This window comes from Cetorhinus maximus, chromosome 5 (genome assembly GCF_964194155.1).
Source record: "Cetorhinus maximus chromosome 5, sCetMax3.hap1.1, whole genome shotgun sequence".
In the NCBI taxonomy this organism is placed as follows: Eukaryota; Metazoa; Chordata; class Chondrichthyes; order Lamniformes; family Cetorhinidae; genus Cetorhinus; species Cetorhinus maximus.
Genome location: NC_135883.1, coordinates 143,500,129 through 143,527,982, shown reverse-complemented (window position 1 = coordinate 143,527,982; position 27,854 = coordinate 143,500,129). Strand labels below are relative to the sequence as shown.

At 43.9% G+C, this 27,854-nt stretch overlaps 1 protein-coding gene across 2 annotated transcripts; it reads right to left on the bottom strand.

Moving 5' to 3' along the window:
* Window positions 1–97: 97 nt before the first annotated feature.
* On the bottom strand, window positions 98–26,591 carry slc60a2b (solute carrier family 60 member 2b). Of its 2 annotated transcripts, XM_078542607.1 has the most exons (5): window positions 26,180–26,312; window positions 24,958–25,143; window positions 13,394–13,562; window positions 10,850–10,966; window positions 98–4,623 (listed from the first exon to the last, which is right to left on the bottom strand). In XM_078542607.1, the coding sequence occupies exons 3-5, from the start codon at window positions 13,557–13,559 to the stop codon at window positions 3,404–3,406; spliced, it is 1,503 nt and encodes a 500-aa protein (XP_078398733.1). In that variant the 5' UTR covers window positions 13,560–13,562; window positions 24,958–25,143; window positions 26,180–26,312; the 3' UTR covers window positions 98–3,403. The 2 variants fall into 2 exon arrangements, with proteins under 2 accessions (XP_078398733.1, XP_078398732.1); XM_078542606.1 differs by lacking the exon at window positions 24,958–25,143 and having other exon boundaries at window positions 26,180–26,591.
* Between the last annotated feature and the right edge of the window lie 1,263 nt (window positions 26,592–27,854).

Below are 27,854 nucleotides of genomic sequence, written 5' to 3'. Positions count from 1 at the left end.
CTATGAGGAAAGTTGGGTATTGTTATAGACCATTGATCCTGTCAGACACGAGAACACAGATAACAGGTACAGCTTTCATTTAAAAGAGAAAAAAACATTGTTCCCAATAGAAATGTAAAATTTTATTTTCAGCAGCTAGAGTTTTGAGTTCATAATACACACAATGATCAAAATAAAAATGTGCAAAACTCATCTGAAGATTACCTTCAAAACTAAATTGACTCGTTTGCTGAATCCAGTGTTAATTTTGAGTACAATTAATCCAGAAATACACCAAATGACCCAATTGGATTTACAAATTAAGATTTGTGCTATATTTTTACATTGACTGAACCATATAAAGCCATCTGCAAATACAAAATTCTCCTTCCCAGGTGGACAGGCTTTAATGTTTAGATTTGCATTGGAACATGGATTCCTTTATACAGTGGACGTAACATTTAAATGTCAGATTAAAAGGTGCAGACAGCAAGAAAATTAAATGATTCTTTCAATACTGTCCCATTGAAGAAGTACATATATCCCCAGTGAAATAACAAAAGCTGTAGAAGAATCAGATTCCAGCAGGTTAAGATACACATTTTATATAATTTGGATGCTTCGTTACCTTTTGAAGGAAGGATTAACAGGCTCCTCTGTCAATCTAAGATGTGGAGGTTGCAATGCCGATCAAAACAATAAATTATCACATTATGAATCGTGTAAACTGCCAGACAAACTCAGCCATCATTTGAAAAGCAAATAAAGGTGTGTGCATGTCTCATTACCAAGATCTATATAAAAACAACAGCCACTGTGTATGCAATATCAATCAGCAACAAGGATCCTAATATTCACAGCTATAGTTATCAAAATACAGTAGTGGGAATATTACAGTTCTGGTATCAATTCCATCGTACATCAAATGAACAATAACTTGCTCACAATTCAACTACATCCATCAGATTCAGAATTATTACTCTGCATACAAGTCCCTCTGCTTCTGGTGTGATGAGGATTCTAATACATTCATTTAAAATAGGGAAAGGTTTAGTTGGGAACTGCAATGCTCAATGCTGTGCCAGTGCTCACCACTTGTAAAATTACTTATTTTAAAAGAACATTTCAATTTTCCACTTTAGCTTAGCTCTTGCTTGATAACCCAGATTACAGCAAATCAGGTATTATGATTTGTGATAGTAATTTGTTAGTGTGTAAAACACAGCTTTGTTGCTGGACATAAAGCTAATGGCATCAGATTCATATAATTGTAAGCAGCCACTTATATACACATTTGATTTTCAATATAAATGATTTCCAGTTTAACCATTGAGGCCAGATTCTAAATGCTAGAACACCCAGTGATAAGATTTATAAAACCTGATTGTTACAACTGGGCATAAAATGTTCCAGTGCATCAGAACTGATTACAACAGAATGCAGACGCTCATGGCAAGACAACGCAACGTTCTTCTTCAGCTTCTACTGAACTTAGTCCAATGCTGCTAAATCATTTCATCCACAATCAGTGTATTATTCACTACTTCTGATGTGCCACAGACATCAGTCATGTAACAACAAGTGAACTTTGCATTTTAAGTAGTTTAAAATTAAACATGGTTTTACAAAATGAATGACCATCTCTGATATGGTAGCATTTCAGCCCCTTCCCCAGTCTACAGGTCTGTCGATGAATACTGCAACAGGAAATGCAGGGCTGTCATCTTAAATCCTTTGTTCAGGCCATTTCTGAACCCATAAAAAAATCTTTCTGGTTTTTTTGGTTGATGAAGGGTGCAAATGTAGCTGAGAGTGTACTGAGTTCCTCACCATGTTGGAAAGCACATTTAATCAAACTGCTGCATTAGAAACCTGAATTCTGAAACTGATAGGCAGTTCTCATAAAATCACAGTATTGGCCAATATTAATATTGATAACTGGAAAGAAAATTGAAACAGAATGGGGGATTGCCAAGATCAAGAATCACATTTACAGTAAAATATAAACTAGAATTATATGCAAACAAACACATAAAAGAAATAGCTTAATATTTTATAGGGATTCTATTTACAAATCATTAAACTGGGTTCATATACCAGTTACTAATTCATTTAAAAATATCCAGCTCTCAGGTATTCAAATGTGACTATTCACAATATTCAAATCACCCACAGCTTGTGTGGTCAGTTTACAATATTGGAGTTCTATTCTATAAAGGAATTTCTCAATTTTTCAGTGGTTCTGGAATAAGGTATTACCCTAGATGATATGGCATCAGTACCCGGAACTCATAATACAGTGACTAATTCATTTGTAATAATGGACATTTAATTGATATTTTAATCCCACAGCATTTGCCTTGTATTAAGTTACTGGTGTATTTTCAGTCAGACAAGCACCCCACCTATCATCACATTTCACACTGCCCAAACAAAACAGAATTGCAAACATAGGGTTTTTATTTTTTCCCCCCCAAGTACACAGCCTTCCTCTAGAGACAAACCCCACATATGGAAAGTACAGAGAGAGCTTGTTTTGCATTTTAAACTAGAACCATAGTGGTCATGGAGTGCATTTGCTTCCAGAAGCAACCTATGTTTTCTCTTAGTGACATCCAAAAACCTTTGATTTCTTGTGCTTTACAGATTTAGTTGTGCCAGAACCTGTGAATTTTGCCAAGATCAGTTTGAAATACAATCTAGCTCACTGGTTGTCCAAATACCAAATGGGTCTTTTGTTAAAGTGATAATAGGCATATAGAATCGTGGAATTATACAGCACATCACATTTGTATCAGCTCTCCTTTTTCACTGCTCTTTTTCTTCATAGTGTTACATTTTCATTTTTCAAGTTATCATGGTTGTGGTTCCAAAAACTGAATTACACATTTTACATTCAACCTTTTTCCCCTAAAATGTACAGTGATACAATTGGAGGTTTTAAGGATTCCATCCTGCAATAAAAGAGGTGAAATACAAATAGAATGTTTGCCACACGATGCCCTCTCTAAGAATGGTTCTTCAGATCATGAAGTTCGTGTAGACCAGATGGAAGATTATGGTTAAAATCTGACATAATCAAGTAGAGAAACAATACAGAGCACAATCAGAACTAGTTCCCCAGGTTGACAGAAGGCTGTAAACCAGCTTTCAGCAATACCTCCCAACACCAGAGCTACAAATTGTCATGCAAATATTTTATATCCTTTTCAGACGTCAAAATCAACATGAAATTTATTCTCATTTAAACCAATGCTAATTTAACCTAATGATAATCACAGAATTACAAGCAATCTGCATACATTTTCATAGATTTTTGTTTTAAAAAGACACACAAGGATCAAATGTTTAAACGTAGTTAGAGTCACCTTTAATTCTTCCGCTCTGATTTCTGCTGAAACACTTGTCATCATATCCAAAGCATTCAGTCATTTTTTTCTCTCTCCAAGTTAAGTAGTTTCTTTTTTGGTGAGCCACCTAGATATACAGGGGAGGAAAGTGAAGGGAGAGAGTTGTGTTCTGGGGAGAATTTGTCCGTGGTCTTTGTTGAAGCTGGAGTCCTGTCTGTGTCATTCTTTACATCACTCATTTCAATCACTTCAAAATCTGCATCATTCCAATCTTCTGGAGGGTCATCATTGTCTTCATCTTCATTAGGCCCTGACCCTAACAGAGCTTTTTGGTCATCGCTCTCCAGATGGACACTGCTTGGAGATGAAGCCAGTTTGTACATCACAGGGAACAAGATGGTTGTCATTGTAGAGGTCCCCAAAGCAGTCAGCATCAATATTGGATAATGCTTAATGGCACTAATGCCTTGGAGGAATCCTACCAAAGCTGGGACCACCATCTCACCCAGTGCGGCTCCGAAAACAAACAGAGCGGCCGACTTTCCGGTGGTGTTTGTGTATTGCTTGACCCAGGATATGCCACTGGGAAAGGTGGCTGCCATCGAGACTCCATAAAGACCAGTGCCCACCCACAGAGAGATGATATTGGTGTTATAGAGTGCCAGAATCAGGGAGGAAATGGTGCAGCCTATTAGACTAAGCAGTATCATAGTTCCAGGGTAAAGGCACGTCGCTAAGAATATTGCGAATCCTCTTCCTGTGGCAAACGTTCCCCAGAACAAGGAGTTTAAGCCTGCAGCCTGGTTGTCATCAAAGTGAACAAAGTCTTTTGCGTAGGTAAAGATGTAGGATCCATAGGCCACCTCAGCTCCTACATACCAGAAGAAGAAGAAGAACAGGAGGAAGAGAATAGCATTGTGGTACCTTGTGAATGGAGCCTCCTGTGAAGATAGACCAGCTCTGTTTCGACTTGGACTACTCTTTAAATAAATAATGAAGAATAACACAGAAATTAGAAGCACAAAACTTCCAATAACAAAGTACGTCCAGGTAAAAGGATCAAAGTCTGAAACAGATGTTTTCAGCATAGCCACCAAACCTGCCGATTTATTCTGGTTTTTGGTGTTGGTCAAGAGGCTATTCCCACTCTCGTTGAATGTCTTTCCTAAGTTGCCCAACAGTGGCTTTGCTAGGATAGGAGCCACAAATGCACCTAAAGCAAAACTGAAGTGCAGGGCCTGCATATAGGGTGCGACTTCCTTGCCCCATGTAAGCAAAATAAGCAAATTTCCACCTGTGAACAAACAGTAAAATTGGTTATTTCCTGCAACTGTTTCAAACCCCAGTCAAGGTGAGCTCTTCTCATCTATGTGGAACATAATAACACAAACTTTACAATTAAAAAGCAACAGCTATAAATGCTGGACATATATAGCAGGTTTGTCAGCATCTGTAAATGAGCAAAGGCAGGTTATTTTTTTTTTAAATATTTACATGAGCCTCCCTGACAAGGCCAGCATTTATTGCCCATCCCTAGTTGCCCTTGATAAGGTGGTGGTGAGCTGCATTCTTGAACCATTGCAGTCCATGTGGTGTAGGTACAGCCACAGTGCTGTTAGGGAGGGAGTTCCAGGATTTTGACCCAGTGGCAGTGAAGGAACGGCGATATATTTCCAAGTCAGGATGGTGAGTGGCTTGGAGGAGAACTTCCAGGTGATGGTGTTCCCATCTATCTGCTGCCCTTGTCATTCTAATCTAGGTGATAGTGGTCTCAAGTTTGGAAGATGCTGCCAAGGGAGCTTTGACAAGTTCAGATATAAGCACTTGGACATAGTGGAAAACTGAAACATAGGCAAGCTCCTCAGGCTCACACATGACCCTAACTGATTTAAAGAGCTGGCGAAAGGTGCAACTTTTGAGGTGGGAAACCCTTCAGAAGTATTAATATTAAGGTAAATGGACAGCTTTCATAAACATATTCTGACAATGGAATCTGAACTTGTTCTGGATCTTCAGTATGGTGGGTGCTGTACATAAACGGATCTTCAGTATGGTGGGTGCTGTACATAAACGGATCTTCAGTATGGTGGGTCCTGTACATAAACGGATCTTCAGTATGGTGGGTGCTGTACATAAACGGATCTTCAGTATGGTGGGTGCTGTACATAAACGGATCTTCAGTATGGTGGGTGCTGTACATAAACGGTATCTTAAGAATGCATCAGGCTGGTACAGAAACATAATGGAGCACCAGTTTCACAAGAGATTTTCATTTGGGAAGTCTGGCTATGCAGAAATATTGTTACAACTTAAAGGAAAGTAACTGTCAGGACATTAGGGATGGTATCATGCTCCACTTAATGTAGCAAAAGTTACTATCACAATAGCCAAAATATCAGTGGAGAACATATAGTGGTAATGAAGATGTTTTCAGTTATGTTTGGAATCAGAGGGCAGTTCAAGTGGACTCCCAGGATATGGCAGAGGTTTTAAGTAGCCACTTTGCATCAGTCATTACCCCTGTAGACTGTACTTAGTTCCCATTAATGCAGTGTGTTGTTAACACTAAAGCTGTAAATGTTTAAACAGATGCAGTTCTAATCCTAGAGAGAATAAGGGGGTTTGAAGTCATTTGATGGAACTGCAGATCCTGAAGGCATTTATTCTAGGTTTCTTCAAAAAAATACTGGGAGCTGTAATGAGTGAGTTCTTTGCTCAATGGAGTGTAGGATCATTCCTGACGACTGGAGGGAGGCTTAGGTTACACCCATAATCAAAAAATGAGGAAATTACCAGCCCATGAACTTCACTCCAGTTTTAGGAAAGTTGTAAGTAGAGATCAGTATGGATGCTCTGTACAGCCACCTCAACACACAAGTCATTAGCAACGTCCAGCATAGCTTCTGGGAACAATCATGTCTTATCAAACTGACTGCATTCTTCAAGGAGTTTATTAGGATAATAGAAGGGGTCACTGTAGACATTATATATCTGGACTTTCAAAAGGTTTTTGACAAGGTATCACACAACAGGTTACTATATAGCATGCAGCCCTGTGGAACTGAGGGGCAGACAGGGATAGATAGGGAATCAGTTGTATATTCCTACAGAGGGGGTTGTCATTAATAGTAGCAACTCTGCTTGAAGACCGGTTACAAGAAATGGGCAACAAATGCTGGCCTAGCCAGCGACATCCACATCCTGTGAAAGAAGCATTTTTTTTTAGAAGTGCTGTTGAGATCAGTGTTATGGCCATTATTCTTCAGCCTTTGACCTGGACGAAGACATTCAAGTTACTGTCCACAGATGACACAAAGAGCTGTGCTGGTGTCAAAACACTTAAGAAGAAAAAATAGTTACAATCTAGTCTAAATGTAATGATGGAGTGGGCCACGATTTGACATTTAATGTAGAGCAACTCATGTGGGTAGGGCTAATGCCAAGCATATGTTTACCATGCTGGATTCTGAATTAAAGTCTGTTGATGGCAAAATAGATCTGGGTTATAGTGCACAAGTCTCCAAATGTCTACAACTAGTGCCAAAAGACTATAATGGAAACAGAGCTAGGATGTATTGCTAGAACAATCCAATATAAAGCAGAAAACACCAAAGTGTCTTTGTACAAGACCTTAGTTAAATCCCACCTAGAAACTGCATTCACTGAAGGTGACGAGAGATATCTGGCTGGGAAAACGTTTGGGTGAGGGTCCATTGATTAATACCTAGTTTAGAAACCCTTAGCTCTCATAATCAGCTCACGAATCTCAGACCTTTTACATGTGCAAAAGAATTTGGGGCAATTTGAGTGAAGTATTTAAAATAACGATGGACTAGAATATGTGGATTATTTGAATAAACTAAGTCCAGAAGAGTGAGGGGACGTGAGTACATGAACAAGGTTCTGAGCTGGAAATGTTGAGAAGTTGCTGGATGAGATGCTGGAGAAAGCTGATACCACTGTACAAGAGGCAGGAGGGGGATTGGGTGATTGACTACATAGTCACTGTGATCTTCTGAAACACATTTTTGACCACTTTTGGAATTGCATTGGAATTTCCAGGAAATCTCTTTCCTGCTGAAAAACCTTTTTTTTCCCTTTCTTTTGGGGTGGGTAGGAAAAGTATTGGGAGTCGTGTTGCAAGATGGCTGCGTGGGACCAGCTCGATGAAGCAGATTTTTTTTTGTAACTGATTTTCACTTCTGTCTCTTCTGATAAAGACGGAGGAAAAGAGGGCTCACAGTTCTTTGGTTGAAGTGGCCACTCTTCATCAGCGAGTGTTAAACAGCCAATCTGCAATGGTTCTCACCAGATGCCCACACCCTTCACCTTTCCAGGAGGAGCCAATAAATAGAAAATCTGGAACAGAAAACTTTGCTAATACAGAGGTCCGATCCTTCGTTCCCTTAGTGAGATGACTTGGCGCAGACTAAGGATTAAAAAGAATGAATGAATTGCATTTATATGGTGCTTTTCTCAACCGCCAGACATCTCAAGTGCTTTTGAGCCAATGATGTACTTTGAAGTGTAGCCATTGCTGTAATGCACACAAGGAAACTCCCACAAACAGCAATGTGATAATGACCAGATAATCCGTTTTTGTGATGTTGATTGAGGGATAAATATTGGCCAGCACACTGGGGATAACTCCCCTGCTCTCCTTCAAAATATATTCTCGGGGTCTTTTACACCCACCTGAGAGGGCAGACATCTCATCCAAAAAACTGCACTGGAGTGTCAGCCTTGATTTTTGTGCTCAAGCCCTGGATTTGTACTTGAACCCAGAACCTCATGACTCAGAGGGAAGTGTGCTACCAACTGAGCCGGAACTGACCTTGGTCTTAATGTGTCACTGTGCTGGCATTCTTCCTTCCACGTCAGAAGGTTGTACATTCAATCCTCACTGAAAAGACTTGAATACGTAACATTTCAGTGCTGCGCTGAGGAATTACCGCATTTTGGACGAGACGTTAAACTGAGGCCCCGTCTGCCTTTTCAGGTAAAAGTAAAAGATTTCGTTGTACTATTTGAAGAGCAGGAAAGTTCACCCGCTGCCTGTGCAACATTTTCATCCCTCAAATAACATCACTAAAACTGACTCTCTAGTCATTCAGTACGTTGTACACAGTAAAATCCCACAACCAACAGACTGGCTGCTGGGTTTGCCTCGCCTTGCAACAATGGCTAAGCTTAAAATATACTTCATTGGTTCTGAAACACTTTGCGACATCCCTAGGTGGTGAAAGATGCTACATAATTACAAGCCGCCTTGTTCTATGTTGCTGAATGACGCACTAATACATTCCGCAAATGTTTACGGTCCTCCCACTGATCCTAGTCACCAGTTTGTTAACTATTCCTGTTCCCAAGATCCACACCACCAGTGCTTCCCTTTTCCCAATGTGACCCCATTTTGCTGCCTCCGACTTGGTGTGACCCTAGAGTGAAATTGGGGGAGGCTGGGTTTTTGAAAGGGGTTGACCAAGATGGGGGTGAGTGGGGTATTGAGAATTGTCAGCGGGTGTTGGGGGGAGAGCTGGGGGGGGGGGGGGGGGGGGGTGTTAAAACTACTGGGTTTGCCCTGAAAAGAGCAAAGACCCATCTTTTCACAAGCTGTGAGTGTAGATCAGGCAATCAAAATGTTGTCCAGGCAGCAAACGGGCCTCTGAGAACAGACGGTTAAGCCACATCCACTGACAGAAAAGAAAACAGGAACATTAAAAAAGGGCCCTAGGAGCTGTCAAAACTCAGGGTCTGAGCTCCACTGCCACCATTGCTGCTTTGGAGCTCGTGACCCCAAAATCTTGTCCCATGACCCACACACTTTGGGAATGCCTGACCTACATTATATTAAAATGACGAGAACATTGGCCTAGTTGGGAGAACAGAAACTCGAGGACAGTCAACAGCACCCAGAAAATAAAACTAAACAAGGCCGGGACCAGGGAGTAAATGTAAGGCTTGAAATTTTGGGGTTTTCTTGCAGTTCACCAAGATGTTTTAGCAGAGACACTCAATACTCAAGCAGAGAGGGCCAAAAGGTTTAATCCCTGGTAGGCTGGAGAAGGGACGGTATGGTGGGCTGGAACAGGACAGGAGCACCATGGATCTCAACATGCTTAGGCTGAGGCAGGGAGAAAATGGGAAAAAGCAGTGTTTTTTGGACACAGTCACTAATCAGTGATAGCTGTCGTAAAGTACACACATTGTTACTAGGTAACCATGGAGTTCATCTGTGTCATATCCACAGTTGTAACACCCTCACAGCTAACGAGGTCACTGGCAAGTACCGGTTGCATCCTCAGGGAACGGGGGAGGAAGGGAAGGAGAGGAAGAGACCCAGGGCGGTGGTGGGGGTGCGGTGAGCATAAAGCCGGGGTGGGGGGGATGGAGCAGGGATGAGGGAGGAGGAAGCGAGGGGGTTGGAAGATGGAAGCGGCGAGGGTGGGAGGTGCAGTGGGCAGGTGACAGGGAGTGGTGAGTGGGAGACAAGCTGTGAGTTAGTAAAAGTATTTTTGGAGCCGTTAGTTTCAAGGCAGCCGACAGGTTTTTAATGTAAAAATTACAGATCAGAAACCTTACAGACCTGTTAGTTTGAAGTCAGTAGTAGGGAAAATGTTACCATCTATTATAAAAGATTTAATAACTGGATACTTTCTTAAATGGTGAGAGGTTGGAAAGTGCGGGTGTCCAAAGGGACCTGGCTGTGCTTGTTCATGAGTCACTAAGAGTGAGCATGCAGGTACAGCAGGCAATTAGGAAAGCAAATGGTATGTTGGCCTTCATCACAAGGGGCTTTGAGTACAGGAATAAAGATGTCTTGCTGCTGTTACATAGAGCCTTGGTAAGACCTCACCTGGAGTATTATGTACAGCTCTAGTCTCCTGATCTAAGGAAAGGTAAACCTGCCATAGACAGAGTGCAACTGAGATTCACCAGACTAACCTCCAGGGTGGCGGGATTGTTTCATGAGGCGAGATTGAGGAAACTGGGTCTGTATTCTCTCGAGTTCCGAAGAATGAGAGGCGATCTCATTGAAACTTACAAAATTCTTACAGGATGTGACAGGGTGGATGTAGATAGGATGTTTCCCCTGAGAGTCTAGAACCAGGGGATATAATTTCAGAATAAGGAGCAGGCCATTTAAGACTGAAATGAGGAGGAATTTCTTTACTCAGAGGATGGTGAATCTTTGGAATTCTCCATTCTCTCAAGACTGTGGAATCCCAATCATTGAGCATGTTCAAAGCAGAAATCAATAGATTTCTGGGGACTGATGACATCAAGGGATATGGGGATAGCACAGGAAAGTGGCACTGAGGTAGATGATCAGCCATGATTTAAATAAATAGTGGACCAGGCTCGATGGGCTGAATAGCCTACTCCTGTTTCTATATTCCTAACCCACCCTTATTACAAGGTTTCTTAAGGGAAAGTGATTTTCATTTAGTATGCAGCTTTTTTAGGAACACATGAGTGTGTTGAACAAGGGATAGTTGTATATTGCAGATTTTACCAACCTGTATCTAGGAAGCCCATTGAAATTCCAATGAGGGACATCAATGCCGTCAGCAGTACTGCCTTCGTACACCATGGGATAGTATACATTCCTAGCGCAGTCAACAGCATCGAAATTCCTAAAGAGGTTTCCATAGCAACAGCATCAACTACTTGATCAGAATTTGTACAAAACAGGTTCTAGTATTTCTGAAAATGCAAACTTGGGATCGCACACATTTTTTTTTTATTCATTCACGGGGTGTGAGCTTCACTGGCTGGGCCAGCATTTATTGCTCATCCCTAGTGGCCCCTGAGGAGGTGATACTGAGCTGCCTTCTTGAACCGCTGCAGTCCATGTGGTGTAGGTACACCCACAGTGCTGTTAGGGAGGGAGTTCCAGGATTTTGACCCAGCAACAGTGAAGGAACGGTGATATATTTCCAAGTCAGGATGGTGAGTGACTTGGAGGGGAACTTCCAGGTGGTGGTGTTCCCATCGATCTGTTGCTCTTGTCCTTCTAGATGATAGTGGTTATGGGTTTGGAAGGTGCTGTCGAAGGAGCCTTGGTGAATTCGTGCAGTGAATCTTGTAGATGGTACACACTGCTGCTACTGTGCATCAGGGGTGGAGGGAATGAATGTTTGTGGATGTGGTGCCAGTCAAGCAGGTTGCTTTGTCCTGGACAGTGTCAAGATTCTTGAGTGTCGTAGGAGCTGCACTCATCCAGGCAAGGGGAGAGTATTCCATCACATTCCTGACTTGTGCCTTGTAGATGGTAGATAGGCTTTGGGGAGTCAGGAGGTGAGTTACTCATCACATGTTCCTAGCCTCTGACCTGCTCTTGTAGCCACAGTACTTATATGGCTAGCCCAGTTCAGTTTCTGGTCAATGGTAACCACCAGGATGTTGGTAGTGGGGGATTCTGTGATGGTAATGCCATTGAACATCAAGGGGTAATGGTTGGATTCTCTCTTGTTGCAGAGTGTCATTCACGCCACACAAGTGTCAGGCAATGCTACTTGCCACTTGTCAGCCCAAGCCTGGATATTGTCCAGGTCTTGCTGCATTTGGACATGGACTGCTTCAGTATCTGAGGAGTCGTGAATGGTGCTGAACATTGTGCAATCATCAGCGAACATCTCCACTTCTGACCTTATGATGGAAGGTCATTGATGAAGCAGCTGAAGATGGTTGGGCCACCGCCCTTATGTACCAAAGCAACTGCTTTCCTCCTTCAAGCAATTTAAACTTGCTGACAATATTTGCTCCACAGGCAAAGTTAAAGAAGCAAAAGTACCAATCAATGTTATAGACAAAAGACATTAGTCTAAGTTGAGGTTTTAGCTACAGGTGTCAAAATAAATAGTCGGCTTTAGCTGTCCGAATGTGAGGTGGAAAACAATAGCGGAAATCTTAGCTTTCAATCAATGTACAGCCAGTTCAGGTTTAATAAGCTAACCAAAATAATTGTGCCTAATTTAAATCCCATCCTATTCCCATCACCCCAAGTCAAAATAACTTCTATTTCAGGCTGAACCTGCTCGCCAACTTTAACTGCTCGAATCTGTTCAAGAGAGTTCAAAGATTTTGGCATAAAGTCACATGCACCCGGTGCAAAACTCATGAGAAATGTTTTCTTCTTTTATTCTGTCAAATAATAAGTGTAGGGGTGACATCAGAAATAAGTGCCAAATTCTTTGAAACACCCAGTGTGTGGGATGGACAGAGAGCAGTTGGCAATTGGCAGGAAAGAGATACAGGGACTGGAGAAAGAGAGGCAGAGAAGACTGGAGTCAGTAATTGGTGCTGACCTTAAACGGCACAAATTAATTGGAGATGACTTTAAGGCAGGAACACTAATTTTCTTGGTCTGTATAAGCCTATAGTGTGCAGTGCCTACCACTTATAGTGGGCGTGTTGGTGCTAACACAACTTGCTCATTACACATGGTGAACATTGCAACTTAATTTTTTTTTAAACTAAAAAGTTCACCTGTTAAATTAAGGTAATCACCCTTTAACAAGGTGCAAACTGATGACTGAAACAGCTAAAATCTGCTATTTAACATCCAACAGCACAAAAGGAGGCCATTTGGCCTGTGACGCTAATGACAGCTCTTTGAAAGAACTGCCCGATTGTTCCCATTCGACTGCTCTTTCTGTGGCCCTGAGATTATACATTTCTATTTAAAGGAAGAATCAAAGTACTTATTGAACTGCCTGAAATAACTGCCACTGTTAACATAAGTGGTAGCTTTGTAATTAACATTTTTGATAATAGAAATGTTTGGTGCCATTTACCCAATAGCAGGTTAATGGTTTAACTGCTTCTGCCTTATACTAATTTGCATTTGATTTAAATGATTATGAATGCTGAAACACTGCAGCCTCAAGTTAATGTGTGACATTTAAAGGTTAATCATCAAAAATAGGCGGTCAGTTTATAATCAATATTCTCATTGAACTCAGACTGTGGTCATTTTGCAACATCAACCTCCGTTTAGACTGTAGTCATTTCACAACATCATCCTCTATTCAGACTACCGCTGGATGTCTCAAACTTACCAATTAACAAATGGGGATTCATGCAGTCAAACAATACCCCACCAACCAGTGAGCCTCCTACATAGCCCAGTGAACGGCCCACAAAGATGTAGGAGATTTCACTGATATTTTTGTCGACGTTGGTTGCCAACTCCTTAAACGTAGGTCCCAAAATAGCAATGCACATTCCCTGAGAACAGAGAGGAAAAAAAAACAGACAGGAGTCAGTAAACGGCATAGGTGACCGATAACACAAGTAAACGGCTTTCAAGCAGCATTAAGCGGATTGTTCCAAAATCCATTCCCTTCTATCTCATAGAGAGGCTGCAAGTAGTTTGAAATTTCCCTACAGTTCATCAATGTCTGCCAGCGCTGTGCCAAGAGACAGAGTGTCAGTGAGCTTTTAGCCAAGCCCCTGGGTACACAGAGGAGCAAATTCCTCTTCTTCCCCTTGAATACTGATCAGGAGCAGGAACGCCAGCTGGTTTTCCCTGGCTGGTCCAGGAAGCTCGAGGCTGACTTCAGCTGTACCAGCAAACAGGCTGAGTCAGCACAGGCACCAGCAGGGGTGAAACCTTTGGTTTTTCTGACCTGATGCCATCTTGTGCTACAGCATCATCAATGGAGCCAACACAGGAGCCCAGCTTTCTTTCTCTGACTGCAAGTTAAAAGGAAGGGGAGGGATTTTCTCTTTGCATTAGACAGAAAACTCACATCAGTGAAGCATTACCCAATATTTCAAGTAATATTTTTTTTTAAAAAACAATGCATTGACAGCCTTTCCTGCAACTAGATGTACCCAAATAAATCACTGGTTAGGTCTTAGCCGGAGTAGTGTGTATAATTCTGGGCACCACACTTTAGGAAGGATATCAAGGCCTCGGAGAGGGACCAGATGAGGTTTACTACAATGATACCAGGTTATTAAGATTATGAGGGGCCTAGATAGAGTAAACAGGAATGCTCTGTTTCGCCTAGCGGAGGGGTCAATTACCAGGGGACACAGACTTAATGTGATTGGCAAAAGGATTAGAGGGGACATGAGGGTGGTGGGTGTTTGGAATTCGCTGCCTGGTTTGGTGGTTGAGGCAGAAACCCCCAACTCATTTAAAAGGTACCTGGATCTCCACCTAAAGTTCTGTAAAGTGCAAGTCTACGGGCCGGGTACTGGAAGGCGAGATTAAAATGGGTGGATAGTTTTTTATTTTTTCTTCTTCGGCCAGCGCAGACATGATGGGCTGAATGGGCTCTTTCTGTGCCGTAACTTTTCTATGTTGGAAGATTGAAGGAGCTGGGATTGTTCACCTTACATCAGAGAAAGTTAGTGGGAGATTAATAGATGTTTTCCAGATTATAATAATTGGAAAAAGATCAAAAGAGGAAATGAGTAGAAATGTCTTCATTTAGAGGATTAAGATTTGGAAGACACTGCCTGCAAGGGTGGTGGAAGCAGATTCCATAGGAACTTTCAGGTGACAATTGAACAGGTTTCTGAAGTGAGCTAACTTGCAGGCCTATGGGAAAAAGCCAGAGTGTGGGTCTATATTGGACAACTCTCAAAGAGCCAGTATGAGCACTGTAGGCTAAATGGCCCCTTTCTGTACTGGTTAGAGTCAATAATCTACTCTGTTACCAATTGTGATACTTGGTGTCTCTCTGATAGGAGACTGTGAAATGCAGAGCTTACTTTAAAGATTTTCTTATTCACTGGCTTCGCTGGCTGGGCCAGCATTTATTGCCCATCCCTAGTTGCCCTTGAGAAGATGGTGATGAGCTGCCTTCTTAAACCGCTGTGGTCCGTGTGGTGTACATACACCCACAGCGCTGTTTGGGAGGCAGTTCCAGGACATTGACTTAGCGACAGTGAGGGAATGGAGCTTTATTTCCAAGTCAGGATGATGATTGACCTGGAGGGGAACTTCAAGGTGGTGGTGTTCCCATGTGTCTGTTGCCCTTGTCCTTCTAGATGGTAGTGGTTGTGGGTTTGGAAGGTGCTGTCCGAGGAGCCTTGGTGAATTCCTGCAGAGCATCTTGTAAATGGTACACACTGCTCCCACTTGCATTGGTGGTGAATCGGATGAATGTTTGTGGCTGGGGCGCCAATCGAGTGGGTTGCTTTGTCCTGGATGGTGTCAAGCTTCTTCAGTTTTGCTGGAGCTGAACTCATCCAGGCAAGTGGGGAATATTCCATCACACTCCTGACTTGTGCCTTGTAGATGGTGGACAGGCTTTGGAGAGTCAGGAGGTGAGTTACGCGGAGCAGGATTCCTAGCCTTGGACCTGCTATTGTAGCCATAGTATTTATATGGCTAGTCCAGTTCAGTTTCTGGTCAATGGTAACCCCCCACCAGGACGTTGATATTGGGGGATTCAGCGATGGTAATGCCATTGAATGCCAAGCGGCAATGGTTAGATTTTCTCTTGTTGCAGAGGGTCCTTGCCTGGCACTTGTGTGGCGCGAATGTTACTTGCCACTTGTCAGCCAAAGCCTGGATATTGTCCAGGCCTTACTGCATTTGGACATGGACTGCTTCAGTATCTGAGGAGTCGTGAACGGTGAACATCGTGCAATCAGCGGTGAACATCCCCACTTCTGACCTTAATGATGGAAGGAAGGTCATTGATGAAGCAGCTGAAGATGGTTGGGCCGAGGACACTACCCTGAGGAACTCCTGTAGCGATATCCTATAACTGAGATGATTGACCTCCAACAGCCACAACCATCTTCCTTTGTGCTAGGTATGACTCCAACCAGTGGAGAGTTTTCCCCCTGATACTCATTGACTCCAGTTTTGCTAGGGCTCCTTGATGCCACACTCAGTCAAATGCTGCCTTGATGTCAAGGGCAGTCACTCTCACCTCACCTCAGGAGTTCAGCTCTTTTGTCCATGTTTGAATCAAGACTGTAATGAGATCAGTGACCCTGCTGGAACCCAAATTGAGCATCAGTGAGCAGATTATTGCTAAGCAAGTGCCGCTTGATAGCACTGTTGATGACCCTTCCGTCACTTTACTGAGAATGGAGAGTAGACTGATGGGGCGGTAATTGGCTGGGTTGGATTTGTCCTGCTTTTTGAGTATAGGACATACCTGGGCAATTTTCCACATAGCTGGGTAGATGCCAATGTTGTAGCTGTACTGGAACAGCTTGGCTAGGGGCACGACAAGTTCCGGAGCACAAGTCTTCAGTACTATTGCCAGAATATTGTCAGGGCCCATAGCCTTTGCAGTACCCAGTGCCTTCAGCTGTTTCTTGATATCATGTGGAGTGAATCAAATTGGAAGAATGGTATCTGTGATGCTGGGTACCTCCGGAGGAGGCCGAGATGGATCATCCACTCAGCACTTCTGACTGAAGATTGTTGCAAATGCTTCAGCCTTATCTTTTGCACTGGTGTGCTGGTCTCCTCCATCATTGAGGATGGGAATATTTGTGGAGAATCCTCCTCCAGAGTTGTTTAATTGTCCACCACCAGCAGGACTTGATGTGGCAGGACTGCAGAGCTTAGATCTGATCCATTGGTTGTGGGATCGCTTAGCTCTGTCTATCACTTGCTGCTAGTGCTGTTTGGCATGCAAGTAGTCCTGTGTTATAGCTTCACCAAGTTGACACCTCATTTTAAGGTATGGCTGGTGATGCCCCTGGCATGCCCTCCTGCACTCTTCATTGAACCAAGATTGATTCCCTGACATGGTGGTAATAGTACAGTGGGGGATAAGGCGGGCCATGAGGTTACACAGTAGTTGAATACAATTCCACTGCTGCTGATGGCCCACAGCACCTCATGGATGCCTAGTCTTGAGTTGCTAGATCTGTTCAAAACCTATCCCATTCAGCACAGTCATAGTGCCACACAATACGATGGAGGGTATCCTCAATGTGAAGACGGGCCTTTGTTTCCACAATGACTGTGCAGTGGTCACTCCTATCAATACTGTCATGGACAGATGCATCTGCGGCAGGCAGGCTGGTGAGGATGAGGTCAAGTATGTTTTTCCCTCTTGTTGGTTCCCTCACCACCTGCCGCAGACCCAGTCTAGCAGTTATGTCCTTTAGGACTCGGCCAGCTCAGTCAGTAGTGGTGCTACCAAGCCACTCTTGGTGATGGACATTGAAGCCCCCACCCAGAGTACATTCTGCGTTCTTACCACCCTCTGTGCTTCCTCCAAGTGGTGTTCAACACGGGGGAGCACTGATTCATCAGCTGAGGGTCTGCGGCGGGGGGACGGCACATGTGCGTTGGGGGGGGGGGTTGAGTTATGTGGTAATCAGCAGGTGGTTTCCTTGCCCACATTTGACCTGATGCCATCAGACTCATCAGACTTTATTTGGCCCAGAATCGATGTTGAGGACTCCCAGGGAAACTCCCTCCCAACTGTATACCACTGTGCCGTCACCTCTGCTGGGCCTGTCCTGCCAGTGGGACAGGACATACCCAGGGATGGTGATGGTGGTGTCTGGGACATTATCTGTAAGGTATGATTCCATGAGGATGACTATGTCAGGCTGTTGCTTGACTAGTCTGAGAGACAGCTCTCCCAGTTATGGCACTAGTCCCAGATGTTTGTAAGGAGGACTTTGCAGGGTCAATAGGGCTGAGTTTGCCATTGTCGTTTCTGGTGCCTAGGTCGATTCCCTATAGTCCATCCGGCTTCATTCCTTATCCAATTTTCTGTAGAGGTTTGATACAACTGAGCGGCTTGCTAGGCCATTTCAGGGGGTATTTAAGAGTCAACCATATTGTCGTGGATCTAGATTTACATGTAGGCCAGACCAGGTAAGAATGGCAGATTTCCTTTCCTAAATGACATTAGCAAACCACAATGAATCACGTAAAATCGGCTGAAAACAAATTCACACTTCAGGCCCAAAATAAACAAAATGTTCATCGTCAAAAGTCTTTAGACTTATTCAAAGAAAAAACCAATTTTGGAAGAAACAAATATAGGATAATTCAGATATTTAATACTTAAAAGGAAGACATGAGTTCATATAGCACCTTTCACATCCCAAGTCCCCTCAAGGTCTGCCACAGTCTTTGAAGCACAGTCACTTGTCATTTTAGCCAACACTGCAGCCAGTTTGCTGGTCGAGGAATAAGAAACCAGGAAAACCCCACTGCTCCTCCTCTGCAGATAGTGCAGAGGGATCTTCGACATCTCCTTCGAAAGAGAGCACCACCGGCAAGGTCACACCCCCTCAGTAATTCTCTGGAGTTTCAACCTGGAGTATGAGCCCAAGGTCTGAAGCCGTGCTTGAACCCATCATGACTTTTTGACAGAGTGCGAGCACCAAGCCAAGCTGACAGGAGTTAATGTACATCGTTATTTACACCCAGCCTCAGCTCCTTTACCCAGCCCAATGAAAGTACACACAATGTTAATACTGCCTCTCGCTAATAGACTTCTCCCTACACTGTCACAACAGAACAGCAGCATGCAAACACCAACACTTTCAGTGTCACTTCATCGGGGAAATTGCTTTTATTCAGATATTGGAATTTATCAGGTTTAATCGGATTAAGCCCTAAACTGAAAGGCAAGCCTACAGGACAGGCTTACTTCACTCTGCAGTCACAGGACCATTGTGAGCACCAGAGCCTGCATGCCAATATAACTCATGCAACTTTAAATTCTCATTTAAGCTGCAACAAACGACCTTTGTGATCTTCTGCTAGGAAGGGGATGGAGCAGGATCAACATAATAATGCCCATGGTGCTGCCAACATAACTTTGAAGTTCCTGCAGGGCAGGATTCCCCCAACTCAAGACAGTTCAAAAAAAAATCATATCAGCACCTCACGGCTGAAATAGCCTCTGAAAATTAACTTGAAAAGCAATGGATTATAATACAAATAGTCTCAGTATAACGCTACATTTGTATTTCTCTATGGCCTGAAAAGAAACTGCAGTTTCTGAAGAACATCAGCAAGGAACAAGAAATGGCCTCCTGTGTTCTACTTTATCATGACCTCTCGCCCATCATCAACTTCCTGGTGAGGATAGGCCCAATCCCAAAACAATCCTGGCTGGGTGCCTTCCAAGGACCCCAACCATCTCTCACCCACAGCTCCAGGGGCTACATAATGCACTGCATCCTCTCAGTCTGTCCTGGTTTGCTTGTAATTTCCAATCCCATTCAGGACCAAGCATTCGTCCAACTTGGATATGAAAGTGTTAACTAATTGATTTTTCTGGGAGTCTGTTGTACACCAGCAGAGGGAAGGATTGTTTGGATTTTAAAGGTGCCCTCCCTCCACAACACTTTTGTTCATTCAGTGAACGCTTTGTTCAGTTCTACCAAGATCATCATCATCATTGTTCTCGGAACCTTTCACAATTAAGTGTCCTTCTGGAGGCATAATGGTCCCAAACAGTCCCAACTCTACTTAAATAAAAGTTAGATTAAACTATATTGAATTCTAGTCAAAGAATCAACGCCATTACTCAAGGAGACTTGATAACAGCTTCACAATGACTAAAAATCTTCAGTCACAAATCACACCAGATCCTTTCCAATTTTCCTAGCAGTCATCTCTTCGTCGGGTACCTGCCCCTTGATCTAACAAGCATCATTCTGCATTAGTCAACATTAAAATCCATCCGTCATTCCTTAATCCTAACCCACAGCAAGAGGTGAAATATTCAAATATTCCGCTTCTGTAAATTATTTCACTAACCACGTGTGACAATCTAGGAATCTGTGGCATCACTTGCAACCTAGTTCCTTAATAGAGTGATATTTTGTTTTCAAAGTACAGTGCCTCCTATCATATGGCAGAGCGATGCAGCATCGCAACGGCACCCATGGGGCATTCAAATAATAAGCGTCACATTTGGGAATCTTTCTTTAGAAAGAAACTGCAAATCCTTGAATAGAAACGGTGCTCAGTGGTGTAATATAACCTCTTGGGTTCAGCTGCCCAGCTTCACTTTCAAAGTTTTACCATATATCGGCTAAACCATATGTGCACTTAAGATGGAAAAACAAGACACACAAAACAGGGCACCCAAAATGTCTATCACAGAGCTGACCCCAGTCACTGATCTCAAAGCCTTCTCACAGCCTTGTGTATTCTTCAACATTCCTACCTCAATAAGAAATGCAAATCCTCCATCTTCTCTGCACAAGGTACAAAGTGCAAGGAGACACTAACAAAGGGTCATTAATCTCCGTTGGCATTATGCATGCATTCACTGTTTGATACAGAACACAGACCTATTACTTGCCATGTGTAGCCCGTAATATAGCTCGTAGATGGTCTGAACTGGAGCAGGAAGTGTCAGGGAACATACTAGAAAGTCTTCATCTATCTGATTCCTTACACAGTTGGCACTTCATTCATGCTGCTGAATCATAATAAATATGGAACCAGTTAACACAGAAATTATTTGGATAAAGGTTTCCAGAGATTGCCAGTAAAATCTGCCAATAAGTGCATCATAGCCAAATTCAGTCATTATTTCAATCTAAATATAAAGCAGCTTTGGAAATCACAAGATGGCAGAATGAGTGAAGTTAACAACTGAAATCAAGCCATGTACAACAGCACAGCCCTGTGTCCTTACTCCCTCACACTAACACTAAAATCTTCAAACTAGCCAGTTGATGGCCTGGCAGAGGTTAATTCAGCAGTGACTGCAAACCAGACCGAGCTCCTCCTGGTCTGTACGTCTTTGTGCTGCACTATGTGGGATCATAAAGTACTTTTACCCATTAAGACCATTCTGGGAGCCACAGAAAGCAGTGCCATTCAGGATCCCTGAGGAAACACAGCTTGAGAGCGCCTCACCCAGACTCTGTATCGAAGCACAGCATGAGACTGCAGCCTGCTGACACCCAACTACCAGAGTGCTATCACCTGTCAGCACTCATATGGAGAGTAGTTGATCTCACCAAGAGGAGGGAGCTTGGGTCAGGGGCAAAGGGGATAGAAAACTTGATGTGTTTTAAAAGTAGGGGTCAGCTGACAGAACAAGCAGATCACTGGTGGTGAGAAAGGCCCTCCCCGTCAGATCCTTCCTACATGCCAGGAGTCTCACCCACTCGGCACGTTGCCCTCGAGGTGGCTGTGGTGGGGAAGAGACCGTTGTTCACCTCCTTGTAGAATATGCCTTTGCAAAGAAGGTCTGGAGAGAGATGCAGTGGTTTCTGTCGAGGTTCATCCCGAGCAGTTCTGTGACACAGGACTCTGTGCTCTACGGGCTGTTCCGAGGGACACACACCGAGACAAACATCAACTGCAGCTGGAGGATCATCAACTCGGTGAAAGACACTCTTTGGTCTGCCCGAAACTTGTTGGTCTTCCAGCGCAAAGAGTTGTCCCCGACCGAGTGTTGCAGACTGGCACATTCCAAAGTCCAGGACTACGTGCTGAGGGACACACTAAAGCTTGGGGCAGCTGCCGCGAAGGCGCAATGGGGAAGGGTCGCTGCCTAAGACCTTTCTGCCACAGTGCACCGAGGGACTGGGAACTGTGTAGAGCCCCTCGGGCTGTACAGCTCAAAATGAATGTCTACAAATGATTGTAATATTCACCGTTTGTACTGATGCACCTTGTGATACATGTGGTAAAAGTTGAACCTGATTGTACTTTTGTAATGGTGATTTTGAAATGGTTTGGAATGTGGTTGAAGATATTTTATGAATAAAGTATATTTTTGCAAAAAAAAAATCATTGAAATCATAAACATACGTGCTATGGGTCAGTGAATGTAAGCTAGTAATTCTCCTGAGCCTTTTATCAGCAAGGATTCATCAAGGGCAACACTCACACATCATTTACATTCACCAAAACCGGCAAATAATGCAGTATTCGTTAAAAAAATGTAGAATTGGCATGCTTCGGGGAAAGCCATACATTAAATCCCAGTTCAAAGGCACCAGCCACTTGCTAATATTTGCATTAGAAGTCCTTAGATAAAAACAAGGGGAGGGGAAGAGAGCGAAAATCTTCCTGAACCAACAGGATGGTTCAGCTGAAACTCAGCACTAAAGCGCTTTTTCAAAGGTAACAGGTCAACAGTCAAGTGACAAAAGAAAGCTTCACAGTAACCAGCATTAACCAAAGGATTTTCCTTCCCAAATAAGCACAAGTTTTATCACTTGACTGACAATGGCTATTAATCGGAATTGAATGCTAATACTGGCTAGACTAAGGTTAGTATGTTCCAACAATGGACCTGCCATTGGCTCCGCCTGATCAAATCCAACAATAAGCATCCTGCTTTCCACACCAGAGGAAAACACCTGCCCTGTATCTACCCTAAACTTTCATTTATATAGTGCCTTTCACAACCTCAGGACACCCCAAAGCACCTTACAGGCAATGACACACCTTTGAAATGTAAAGTACGTAAGTAAGTGAGTCATGTCCACAAAGGACCATAGGCATTTCTCTCCATTAGTCGTTGCTGTAATATAGAAAACACAGCAGCCACTACCCAACATCACAGCAAATGGCATCGGAAGCAGTACTTCAATAGGACCTCCATCGCTGTGACCTCTCCTGCCAGATTGTGGGAACACAATCACCTCAATGTCATGCACTATCCGACTTGGACAGGTATCATGGTCCCTACATCATTGTCGGGTCAATATCTTGAATGTCCTTATGCTAACATTATTATGGGAGCACCATACAAGGACTGCAGCAGTGCAAGGAGAAGGACCCACTACTAGCACCTTCATAGGACAATCAATACAGCCTCGTCCACGAGGTCCACATTCTGGGAACAAATATAAAGAAAGTTGGTCAGGACTGACCAGCAACACCCGTTGCTTTTGTTGGTCTGTGCAGGGAGACAATTAATAACTTGCATTTCTATACAGCCTTATCACACTGAAATGTCTCAGTGCTTCACACAAGTTATTTCAGAAATGCAGTGACTTGTTATTTGGGAAATAATACAGTCAACAGTGCTGTGCCAAAAGGCACTGCTGAAAGAATTTTGTACTTCATTCTTTGAGTTGCTGTGTTCTCCATCCCTGAATATAATCCTTCTTACAATATGAGCTAAGAGTTGCAGAGACCTTTCACTCAAACACCAGTAAGTGATTTAAAATCACTATTAAATAGAGGACTATCTGCCTAAAGACGTGCAAATCCTTTATCCTGTAACCAAACAGAAAAGGCACAAGATTTTCACTAAGGCGTCAATGTGCGAGTGAATCTTCAAAATTTTTCAATTTTTTTTAATTCATTCATGGGATGTGGGCTTCGCTGGCTGGGCCAGCATTTATTGTCCATCCCTAGTTGCCCTTGAGAAGGTGGTGGTGAGCTGCGTTCTTAACCGCTGCAGTCCATGTGGTGTAGGTACACCCAAATGCTGTTAGGGAGTTCCAGGATTTTGACCCAGCGACAGTGAAGAAACGGCAATATATTTCCAAGTCAGTGAATGGCTTGGAGGGGAACTTCCAGGTGGTGGTGTTCCCATCTGTTTGCTGTCCTTGTCCTTCTAGATGGTAGTGGTCATGGGTTTGGAAGGTGCTGTCTAAGGAGTCTTGGTGAATTCCTGCAGTGCATCTTGTAGATGGTACACACTGCTGCTACTGTGCGTCGGTGGTGGAGGGAGTGAATGTTTGTGGATGGGGTGCCAATCAAGCGGGCTGCTTTGTCCTGGACAGTGTCCAGCTTCTTGAGTGTTGTGGGAGGTGCACTCATCCAGGCAAGTGGGGAGTATTCCATCACACTCCTGACTTGTACCTTGTAGATGGTGGACATCAACTGCAAATGAGAAAAGATTCTCAAATGTCTTTTAATGGAGATGGTGCCCTTTTGAGCTGCTTCTACTACCTAATTTAGGTACAACAATATCATCTACCTAAAGCAAACTCCTCACCGTCAAGGAAGAGTGCATCATATTGGTCAATAACAAAAACTGGGAGCAACACTCACCCATAAGCTGGAGGTCTCCAAACCCCCACTCGCATGATAGGCCCTATGCAAAGGACTGTTGTTCCTTGCTCATTAACCTTACCCCAAAAGGATACAATGTTCAGGGGGAAATTAAAAATTAATTAATTTCGAAGAATGGGGGAGTTAGCCCCTGTGTTCGGGCCAATAATTATCTCTCAATCAATTTCACCAAAATCAAATTATTTGGACACCATCTCAGTGTTTGTTAGGAATTGCTGTGCTGTAAGCAAAATGGCCACATTGCAACTGTAACTAAACGTTAGAAACTTCAGAAAAGTTATTTCATTGGCTGTAAAGATCTTTCCGAGATTCTCAGGTTATGAAGGGCATTGTATTAATACATGTTTACCTTTTCTTCCAAATCTCACACAAACAATTCCTATATTGGTGGGGAGAGTGGCAACAAAGGCATCATTCAAAAACACACCTTCCATTTTTAAATTTAAAGGAGAACCTTTGAACCATTACAAACCATTATACAGTCAAATCATTATTCACTGGGGACCGCCTTCTGTGGTGTCGCGCCACAGAATGCAAAGCACATGGATCACAGGCTGGGTAAAAATTTAGAGGAAACATTACTCCAACAATTTGGCTTTTCAACCTCATTTAAGACCACTGATCACATTTTCGAAAAGGACTGAATGCTGCAACGCTCTCACATACTGTGTTCTTCCAGTAGGTCGTCAATCAGATGTATAGCCCGTGACACTGTTAAGTTGTTGTGCACAGTGAATATGCAAGTCTGTCAGGAGTCACAGACAGACCATCATCCTGGCAGTGGTGCAGGGATCCCTACTTTTCCTAAACTCCTCTAACTGTTTGACCTGTCCAACAAATCCAGTTGGGTATCTGACGTAAAACATAAAGCTATAAACACAAAGAACTACTGCGGATGCTGGAAATCCAAAACAAAAACAGAATTACCTGGAAAAACTCAGCAGGTCTGGCAGCATCGGCGTCGACTCTTTTCTTCTCCGCCGATGCTGCCAGACCTGCTGAGTTTTTCCAGGTAATTCTGTTTTTGTTTTGTAAAACATAAAGCTGTTGGATAAGCCTGACTCAGGGGGAAAATGTTTCAAATTACATACACAAACATTCTGAACATATGCTAGAGCAATCCACTGGCCTTGGCAGCCCTCAAGGTCTTTACGCCTCTTATTTACTAGCTTTTTTGGCAGATCTGGAGGTCAGTGTGAGTGTGTTTATGTGATAGTGTGTCCATGTGATATTTCTATACGGGTACTATATAGGGGCGTGACGTGTGCAAATGTACCACTGGTGTGCCCAACTATAAGGCACATTGCCACCGGTGTGAATAAACACAAAGTAGAATCATAGAATGGTTACAGCAGAGGAGACCATTCAGCCCATCATCCCTGCGCTGGCTCTCGACATGAGTAATTTAGCCAGCCCCACACCCTCAGCCCTTTGAATTCCTCTTCAGGAGCTTATCCAATTCCCTCTGGAAAGCCCCAGTTGTATCAGTTTCAGCCACACTCGGGGGGCAGCGCATTCCAGATCCCAGCTACTCGCTGTTTGTCCTCCTGTTACCTTTGGCTCTTTCAAAATTACTTTAAATCCACATCCTCTGGTTCTCAATCCTCCCGCCAACAGGAACAGCCCCCCCCCCCCGGGGCCCGGCCTCACCCCCCCCCCCCCCCCCCCGCCCCCGGGGCCCGGCCTCACCCGCCCCCGGGGCCCGGCCTCACCCCCCCCCCCCGCCCCCGGGGCCCGGCCTCACCCCCCCCCCCCGGGGCCCGGCCTCACCCCCCCCCCCCGGGGCCCGGCCTCACCCCCCCCCCCCGCCCCCGGGGCCCGGCCTCACCCGCCCCCGGGGCCCGGCCTCACCCCCCGCCCCCCGCGCTCCCGGGTCTCCCGCACTCACCAGCCCCAGGAAGGCCCCGCACAGCAGGAAGGTGTCGACACAGCGGCCGCCCTGTCCCTTTCCCCGGGCCTGGAGCACCCGCACCCCGGGCCCGGCCTCCTGCTCCAGGCAGCGGCCTCGGTCTCGGTCCCGGCCCTGCCGCCGCACCCGGCCCGTCTCGAACAGCGTCTCCTCCTCCTCCTCCTCCTCCGGCAGCTGCTGCAGCGGCCGAGCGAACCGCACCTGCTTCCTCCCCGCGGCCAAGGGGCCTCCCGCCCGGCCCGGCATCGCCCCGGCCCCCGAGCCCCGCTCCCAGCGCCGCCCGGCCCGGCCCGGCCCCGCTCAGGAAGTGGCGGAGGGAGAGGGGGGGGGGGGGGGAGAGCCGGTGTCACAGGAGAGGAATCATCACAAAGCAGCGGGGAAACAAAGCGGGAATAGTACAGCACAGACACCTGTAACAGACTGTAACAGGCAGGAAATACAGACTGTAACAGGAAAGATAGTCTGTAATGTACAGGAAATACAGACTGTAACAGGAAAGATAGTCTGTAATGTACAGGAAATACAGACTGTAACAGGAAAGATAGTCTGTAATGTACAGGAAATACAGACTGTAACAGGAAAGATAGTCTGTAATGTACAGGAAATACAGACTGTAACAGGAAAGATAGTCTGTAATGTACAGGAAATACAGACTGTAACAGGAAAGATAGTCTGTAATGTACAGGAAATACAGACTGTAACAGGAAAGATAGTCTGTAATGTACAGGAAATACAGACTGTAACAGGAAAGATAGTCTGTAATGTACAGGAAATACAGACTGTAACAGGAAAGATAGTCTGTAATGTACAGGAAATACAGACTGTAACAGGAAATACAGACTGTAACAGGAAAGATAGTCTGTAATGTACAGGAAATACAGACTGTAACAGGAAAGATAGTCTGTAATGTACAGGAAATACAGACTGTAACAGGAAAGATAGTCTGTAATGTACAGGAAATACAGACTGTAACAGGAAAGATAGTCTGTAATGTACAGGAAATACAGACTGTAACAGGAAAGATAGTCTGTAATGTACAGGAAATACAGACTGTAACAGGAAAGATAGTCTGTAATGTACAGGAAATACAGACTGTAACAGGAAATACAGACTGTAACAGGAAAGATAGTCTGTAATGTACAGGAAATACAGACTGTAACAGGAAATACAGACTGTAACAGGAAAGATAGTCTGTAATGTACAGGAAATACAGACTGTAACAGGAAAGATAGTCTGTAATGTACAGGAAATACAGACTGTAACAGGAAAGATAGTCTGTAATGTACAGGAAATACAGACTGTAACAGGAAAGATAGTCTGTAATGTACAGGAAATACAGACTGTAACAGGAAAGATAGTCTGTAATGTACAGGAAATACAGACTGTAACAGGAAAGATAGTCTGTAATGTACAGGAAATACAGACTGTAACAGGAAATACAGACTGTAACAGGAAAGATAGTCTGTAATGTACAGGAAATACAGACTGTAACAGGAAATACAGACTTTAACAGGAAAGATAGTCTGTAATGTACAGGAAATACAGACTGTAACAGGAAAGATAGTCTGTAATGTACAGGAAATACAGACTGTAACAGGAAAGATAGTCTGTAATGTACAGGAAATACAGACTGTAACAGGAAAGATAGTCTGTA

Excerpts from the sequence above, each read along its gene's own strand:
- slc60a2b (XM_078542606.1), bottom strand. The coding sequence starts at position 26,446 with ATGCCGGGCCGGGCGGGAGGCCCCTTGGCCGCGGGGAGGAAGCAGGTG. Across the intron at positions 13,563-26,179 it reads GCGGGGCCTTCCTGGGGCTG|GGAATGTGCATTGCTATTTT; the intron begins GTGAGTGCGGGA and ends CTCTGTTCTCAG. Across the intron at positions 4,624-10,849 it reads AATGGGCTTCCTAGATACAG|GTGGAAATTTGCTTATTTTG; the intron begins GTTGGTAAAATC and ends GTTTGTTCACAG.